This window comes from Silene latifolia, chromosome 2, assembly GCF_048544455.1.
Source record: "Silene latifolia isolate original U9 population chromosome 2, ASM4854445v1, whole genome shotgun sequence".
In the NCBI taxonomy this organism is placed as follows: Eukaryota; Viridiplantae; Streptophyta; class Magnoliopsida; order Caryophyllales; family Caryophyllaceae; genus Silene; species Silene latifolia.
Genome location: NC_133527.1, coordinates 49,819,272 through 49,827,601, shown reverse-complemented (window position 1 = coordinate 49,827,601; position 8,330 = coordinate 49,819,272). Strand labels below are relative to the sequence as shown.

The 8,330-nt window shown below is 37.7% G+C and overlaps 1 protein-coding gene across 1 annotated transcript; it reads right to left on the bottom strand.

Moving 5' to 3' along the window:
• Positions 1 to 348: 348 nt before the first annotated feature.
• LOC141642727 (polyamine oxidase 2-like) lies at positions 349 to 7,654 on the bottom strand. Its single transcript, XM_074451621.1, has 10 exons — positions 6,955 to 7,654; positions 4,353 to 4,468; positions 3,835 to 3,923; positions 3,615 to 3,728; positions 2,555 to 2,646; positions 2,370 to 2,451; positions 2,193 to 2,295; positions 1,568 to 1,665; positions 1,057 to 1,486; positions 349 to 849 (listed from the first exon to the last, which is right to left on the bottom strand). The coding sequence occupies exons 1-10, from the start codon at positions 6,992 to 6,994 to the stop codon at positions 544 to 546; spliced, it is 1,470 nt and encodes a 489-aa protein (XP_074307722.1). The 5' UTR covers positions 6,995 to 7,654; the 3' UTR covers positions 349 to 543.
• Between the last annotated feature and the right edge of the window lie 676 nt (positions 7,655 to 8,330).

The window sequence follows — 8,330 nt, the reverse complement described above, 5'->3', positions numbered from 1 at the left end:
CCCGCCTCAATAGGCTTGTCTTAGCGTCCAAGCAACTTCCAACCGACCTACACCCATGCATTCCTCTATAAATACCTCTTCTTGTACTCCTTTCTAGGGTACGCGAGAGTCAGCCCCCACATTTCTCCCTTAAAATTTTATACTCTTGGGACTTTTAAAGTAAAAAACCGGCACGTTTTTGGACTTACCAATCCAAAACACGAGTCTTACACATGTTTCGTACCGTCATCGTGCATTAAACAACTTGAGAAAAATTCCATTTTTTTTTTTCACAACACAATTGGCATCAAGCCATTTTTTTTCCCTTTTTAGACGAAAAAGCAATAAGCCACCAGAACACGTTTAAACTTGAGAAAATTTCACAACACAGCTGTTATAAATATTAATTGTTGTTGATATTTAGTGTTCGCAGATCAACCCAAAAGTGACTAAGATTGGTTTGTTCGGACAAACCCATAACTTATTTGTTTCGTCAATCATAAACAAAATACTTCTCCCATTTGCCAAAGCATTATACGAGTATATAATACGAATATGCCATAATCACATCCTAGAAATAAGGACGGGGACACACACACCATCTTCACCCATAGCTGGCTGGAACAGGTCCAGCTCGCCATAACGCTCCAGGACCCGCATTCTGCAGTCCTCAGCCGCTTGCAGTCCGGTTGAGTACGCACCATGAACCGAACCTGGGTAATCTACACTTGTTGCCTCCCCCGCAAAAAATAAGTTATCTACTGGGATCCCAAGCTTCTCATACAAATCATGAGGCTTGCCAACTTTATCGTAACTGTAGGCTCCTAGAGAGTTTATATCAGACCCCCAATGGGACACCAAATACTGAATCTGCGTAGAATAACATGCAGTAATTATACTATTATCTCGTGTTAGCATAATGCGAGACAAACCCATTAACCTACCTTATTAGTAATTAGTGTAACTACCCACTAATTAGAAAACTAACTAAACCAATTATTTTAATACCGTCATGACTCATGAGACTAGCTCACATGAGAGTTTCTGTACCGCGATAAACATGACTATATAACTTACCGGCATAGAAGCATCAGGAAGGATCGTCTTCAACTGCGTAAACGCAAAATTGGCAGCAGCCTCATCAGACAATTTCTCGATCTCCCTGGCTAACTTTCCAGCAGGCATATAAACAAGAACTGGATGACCGGTAGCCTTGTGAAGATTAAGGAAGTAGCTACATTTATACGAGGTCTCTGCAACTACACCGAGAAACTCGACATTTGGCCAAAAGACCTTCTCAAAGTGCAAAACAATTTTGTTCTCAATACCCACTCCAAGGTCGGAGATGGCTGCCTCTTTCCAATCAGGAAGCTTTGGCTCAAATTGGATGAATTTAGCCTGTAAAACGCCAAGCGGAACAGCAATAACAGCAGCATCAGCCACAAATGTCCTGCCATCTTCTATGGTGACCTTCACCCCATGATGATGCCTAGACACTTTTGTCACTCTACATACAGAAAAGTGATTAATTACGCAGTATACAAGGATAGGGAAGCGTTTTATAGACAACATATAGTAGTATAGATACCTATGATTCAAACGTATATCTAGGCCCTTTGCGAGCGTGTTTATAACAGGAAGATAACCTCGCACCATGAGCCCATGTCCACCAGGGAGGAGTACTTCCTACAAATCAAAAGAGGTAAGTTTCACTCAAGAAAGAATTGTGTCAGTACATCTCCGGGTCCTCGTAAGAGAAAATAATTCCTCGTATCAGGAGTTCTCATCTATGTTGCTTGGACTCGGCCACACATTTCCAACATGAGTACATGGCACTTTTTCCCGGGAAAAAAAAACACTTTTCGTATAAGAGGAAGTGCAAGTGTTCTGTACCCATGTCCGAATGTTCATAGACCCGCACAGGTACACAAGGAAAATGAAGAGTTCAAGCAGCATAGCTTCCGATTGCCGGATATTAGAAACTGCAATGCGAAGCTAGTTTAGGCTAGAGCAATAGACCAAACCATTTATTCTACTGCTTGAGCCAGCAACTAGGCAGCAGCTGATATGCGGTAGCCTGATACCATCTAATAAAAACACGAAGGAACATATAACATCTACACTCAATAAATTTCAGCATTGACAGCCCAAAATGTACCAGATATGCCTACAAGTCTACAACTTAATATCATAAGATTGAGCTCTAGTAGTACCTGATCCCAGTACTTCAGGGATATGGTCTCGGCATCTGCTGCGAACCAACCTTCCATCCTACATAAGTACCACTGTAGTACCTTATGAGCAAGCCCCTCTAACCTGTAGTTTTTAGCAGTTGTGTAAATACTTGTAAAAATCGTATTTAGGACTTTAGGAGGCAATTCATAGCTTACCTCAAATCTGATCTTCTTTCAAACACTATCGAAAAAGCTCGCTGTATTGATATGTCCTCACTGAATTCCTCTCGTACTTTTTCTGCCTGGAAATTGGTAAACAAAAGAAAAACATAGTTACAACACCAAACTCAATAAAAAAACCAAGACACTTCATTCATGACCATTCAGTGTGACCAGACTACTTGCCTCTTTTAGAACATCTTCAAATGCTAGGCCAACCTTAGTCACCAACTCCTGAGGGACTTGATTTCCCTCCAAATCAAAAAGAGCATAACTGCATCAAACAAATCCAAAAATAATCGGTTGTTGGACACTAACTATCAAGTATAAACTATCGCTGAGATTCGTCGAAATTTGTTCAAGAATAATACATATATATATACACCGTCAATGACCCAAAAGTAAAATTTAAACAACTATTTTATCCAAAGGGATTCTAATTTTTGGAGTTTGTCAGTAAATGAAAAGCTTATCATAAACATGACTATAAATATATAAATCTTTATAGTTAGCTGGTGAGAGATTGAGACAAGGAGGCCGTTATCTGGGTGAGCTTCAAGCCTCGGATGGGAGAGGAGACAAAGCTCCCTTCATCTCCCCCACCAATTTGTGAAAGCATGGCCTGAAAGTCACAAGATAAAGACCTTATCACCAGGCAATAACATGCAGAAAAATAAATGGAACTGATATGTGAGGTTACGCAACGGTCCATTCCGTAATGGATGGAAATATGGAATTACTGTGCATATATCTAAAAACACCTCAAGCAAATAGATACGCTCCTCCCAAAATGCTCTCAAAGCTGATCCCAAATCCTAAACCACCACCCACTCCGAGAATTATATAATTATCCATAATTTTCATAAATATAAATATTTAGTTTAATATTTGATATTAGTAAGAATATTTCTTTAATATATTCAATATTATTGATCAGTTGTTACATGTACATGGCAAACAGTGACTCAATTTTATATGGTGATCATATGAGTATCATGTCGTAAACTATGCTTTAAAACAAATATAAACATATTTTATCTCAAAATTCCAAAAGACGTACGATTTTTGTGTATTTCCAGGATTATCGCCAAATAGAAATTTTCAGGTCGGGTCATTTTTTGACAGGTCTAGTCCTAAGCATATACTGTTGCTTTTGATTTGCACATGAACTCACTGACTATCAAGATTACTTAAATGGAACAAGTTAACTTATATAAGCAACAAGCTGGATTGCAGAATTACCTCTCTAAATCATGGTCATACAAAACTGAGTTATCACCGCTAGTGCGATACAAGGGCAGCCCAAGTCTACCAATCAAAGGCGCTAAAGGATTTTCATTGCATACACCATGTAACCTGAAGTAGCATTTCAGGGTATCAGACTTGAAGTAAGATATAAACAGATAAATGCAGAACATATACACAAATTAACAGTTAAGATTGGAAAAAATGTAGAGCTTACCATGATGCACCCAGGTCGACCGGGAAACCAAATGTGTAATCGGTGCATACTCGACCTCCAATTCTATCCCGTGACTCCAGCACAGTTACCTAATCACCAGAGTAGATACTTTTAACAACACAATAGTCTTGAATTATATTCCTTGTTGTTAAACACTTAGATTATGTCGCGTATTACTAATTACTATGAACCTTTCACATATTACTATTGAGGCTTTTATACAACAGTATTAAGTGACCAGAGGACTAGCATTAGAGCAAATTACTGCATTAGAGAGCAGATACAGCTATATACATAACATCCCCATAAAGATTTAACCCAAACATTTGTCTTGAAAAAATGAACTTTTTGACTTTTAACCAGTGGGTTTAACTTCACACAACCAGAACCAGCAGTTCATTAGCATTGAAATTTTGGAATTGAATCACATTAAAATTGAAAGTCAAAAGACTAATATAACTCAGGACTTACTCTCATGTTTAAACCATAATATTCTCACAAGCGATTAGAATAATAACCTGAATTGAAGCATCATATAGAGCTCGGGCTGCTGTAATGCCAGCAAAACCAGCACCGATGACTATGACAGATGGTGAGGTTCCAGGCCTCCTCTCTATTGTTGATGAGCATAAACCTGCAAAAGAGAAATATAGACTCAGCACAAAAAAATCATCATTAATGTATAAGTTGACTTTTCCCAACTCTTTTGTAAAGTTAAATTTACACAGAAATACAACAAGACAAAGCACACATTCAGCTTAGAGATGAGATACACCAAAAAAATTGCCAATTTTAAGCGTATTGTGCCAAATATGTGTACCAGTTTGTCTGAGAAGGCCAAGTGTTTTGTGGTAGCATGAATAAATTAAGGAAACAGAAACAGGAAATGCACATTTAATAAAAGGATAAATTCCTTTTTCTGAAAATTAATGCTCCAATCAAGATGAAAGGCAGGGTTGGTCCACTTGTTTTACCAATCTTAAGCTACAAGACAAAGAAGACTAGGGTTAATTTGGTATAAGTTAACTCTCATCTTCTTCCGTCATCAATTTTTCTCCCTTGTCAAGCATTGTTACACTAGGTTGACTTAGGCTTATTTGGACGAAGGGATTTGGAGGGAAAAGGAAAAGAAGGGAGCCAATTTCCATTATTTGGTTAGTAAGTTGGGTTTGAAGGAAAAGGAAAATAAATTTTGCTCCCTCTAAGCTAAACTATCATTTTTTTCAACATTAAGAAGATTTAGATGGAAAAGACCAAAGCTCCATTCCCCCTCCCTTCCCCTTCCCTCCAAATAATTTTATCAAAACAAAACCGTTAACCTTTACAATTCCCCTATTCAGAGGTCATTTAGAATCAGTTAGGGTACCCACAGTCATTCCTTACATAAATATTCTCAAGTTCAATACTCACAAAAAATCAGCACCTACATTACATAGCCAAAACTCTTTCATCAATAATCATACAAGCTGACCATCACCAGATGCTAATAAATACGTAATAATCTTGCTCAAAATTATACAATGAAATACTTTCATTCTCTCTTTTGAACATATATTTATGAAATTCTTCCTTTGATTGTCTATGACAGAGAACCTCACTCTTCACTCTCGAGCGTGTCTTTACATTCATTTTCATTAACTTTAGAAAAGCATGACCAGTGTTACGTAGTGGCCGCTTGATTCGGTTCTAGCCCTTCTAGGTCTAATATTTATAAGACATCATTGGTTCAAATATGAAGTCCTTAATAGACCTAGTGCACTAATAAAGTCTGTTGTAGACAATTCACTTCGAGGATTAGCCTAATGAACGATGAGTAAGAAAGCCGTGAACTTTTGGGTTATTTACATTATTACTCCATGACTTTCCATTACATTTTCGTTCTTCCTTTTGTTTTTTCATCTTCCCTTTTTATTCGCATTTTGAGGCGTGCGTTCACCCATTGACGGTTCGAAAGGATGATTCATGTCAGCCGACCCCAAATCATTTTGGGATTAAGGCTCTGATGTTGTTGTTGTTGTTGTTGACGATAACAGTATTACAGCATGTTGACTAGACCATGCTAGTTGCTATCAATGACATTATAGAAAGTCAGTATGTATAACATACTACATAGTCCATAATTGTCCTTCAAGATAATTCACTGCTATAGCACAGTCACCTCATATCATGTGCACAAAACCCGCCCATTCCATTTAGGCTACTACATTTCTACACTAACAATGATGAATTCCATAATGTCAGGTTTCAAATTTCAGCATTAAACAAAACACCTCATGGCTCATGGAGCACCTCCTAGGCTCCTAGAATCCGCATGAAAAATCCCTTGCCTAGGTACTTATCAACCTAGGAATTCAAAATCATCATGAAATGCTTACTCACAGGCCTACCTTTACAACAACACCATTGACCACTCATCTTAACCAACGATGACGAGAAAAGCACCCCAATAGAAATCTCCAGATTAGGAATCCCATCTTTTAGTTATTTAATTATTTGGCACGCACAAATCTAAGTACACTTGTTCATTCAGCCCCTAAATATTATGCAATTGTAGCGAAGATAATAAAATGTGAACTAGTACTAAATAAGAATCACATCATTCCTGGATTACAACAGCAAAAAGCGCATCCCTTTAACCGAACCCTCGATCAACATGATGAATAGCTAGCAAAAGTAGTTGTCATAGTAACAAACTTTGCTGGAGTTTATTGAATTATACGACATTTAAAAATATCATTTCATTACAATCTAACCAACAAAACAATTAGTCTCATTGTAGACGGGTATATCCGTCTAAAGATGTAGACGGGTCAAATAATCTCATTTTTGCATGAATAGTAACCCATCATCCCACTTGTTGTTTGTCTTACTATTAGGTCATATTTAACCCATCTAAAACTTTGAACGGATAGTATCTGTGAGATTTTGTTAGGTAATTACTCAAACCCAACATGATCATTTTCCAGAAAACAGCTAGTTACACAAGTGGGCCCCATCCAAATAACCGACCAAATTGAACTCCTCCAAGCATAAGCTAAGAATACAAAATCACGATACATACGCAACAATTATAAAAAAATGAATAAATACAAGATAGAAAAGAAAAGGAAAAGAAGAAACCTTGACGCAATTGGCGATTAGTTTTGTTCTTGAGCTCCATTAAGTGACGATTTCGATGATCGTTGGCGATAATAATTACAATGATTACGACTATTACTATTACTATTACTATTATTAGAGTGATTACTAAGAAGAAAGTGGTCTATTAGCGAAGATGATGATATGAGAGGATGGTGATTAAGATTAAATAAGAGAGCAGGACGCAATTGAGGTGAATAATGAAGAGTAAATATCAATAAACAAGTAATAAAGTGATTTGAATTTGATGTAAGCCCCAGATTCAATACCGAACAGCTCATGCGTATCAATCAATCAATATTATTTCAATCTAATTGATTTCCACCAATCCGACCATGAACTGGGGGTAAAATTTGGGGATTTTATGTGGGTATTGATCGAAATCCTCACCTCTTCAAAACCCAGAATTCGAATTTCCGATGTTGCACAAGTAAGGATTTCTAGGGCACACAATTATAATAATTGCAATGAGGAAACAAATTATTTTGTAGGGAGAGAATCAAGCAAGGGTGTTGATTATTTGGGTGGGTGGGTGGGTGCGTGGGTTACTTATAGGGAGAAAGGTCAATTATGCACCATAGGAAGGTGTTGCTCGTGGCCATGTGGGCCAATGTAATCAAGGGCATTTTGGGTATGTAATTTCAGTCAATGTATTAGAGGCTCAGATTACAACTTACAAGTTACTCATATCAGAAACTAGATCTACCTACCTAGATATTTGTTCATACCTACAACATCTTGTCACCAAAAAAACATAATTTGGGTACAAGATTTAAATATAAGGAGATCAATATTTACACCAAAATCTAGGTAAATAGAACCAGGTTTCAAAATATCGTCGATATTTTATAATGAATCGTCGATATTTTTCATAAAAAAGACATAACTATCCTTTCCCCATCTTTCTCTTGCTTTCACTCTCTTTTACCTTTTTACAATGGGTACAATCACAAATCCCCCCAACCACCGCTACCACCACCCCCGCCACCGCCGCTTCCACAACCCCACACCATCGCAACAGCCTTCGCCTACAACTACATCACCAATCCCCCTCTTAGTATTTTTTCTCATTTCCATTTTCATCTCAATCTCTCTTCTCATTTCCGTCGCCCACCACCGCACCACCACTCCCCTCCACTGCCAACATGTCGCCCACCACTGCAGCCAGCCACTACCGCAACTATTGTCACCGTCCTCTAACAACGTCGTCGAATTTGGTTTCATTTCTTAATCTTCCATTTTGTCCAAATTTTTAATTTGTTTTTTAATTGATTAATTGATGTGAATGTGGGTGTATGAATTTCGTTTTCTGTTGGAATCATGGTTGCTGGCGGTGGAGTGTTTTTTTTGTTGGGATG

Bases quoted from the DNA above. Each gene is read 5' to 3' on its own strand.
- LOC141642727 (XM_074451621.1), bottom strand. From the start codon at position 6,994: ATGGAGCTCAAGAACAAAACTAATCGCCAATTGCGTCAAG. The intron at 2,647-3,614 runs GTAATTCTGCAA...TGTTTGATGCAG, and splicing joins TATGACCATGATTTAGAGAG to TTATGCTCTTTTTGATTTGG. The intron at 2,452-2,554 runs GTAGTCTGGTCA...ATTTCCAGGCAG, and splicing joins AGATGTTCTAAAAGAGGCAA to AAAAAGTACGAGAGGAATTC.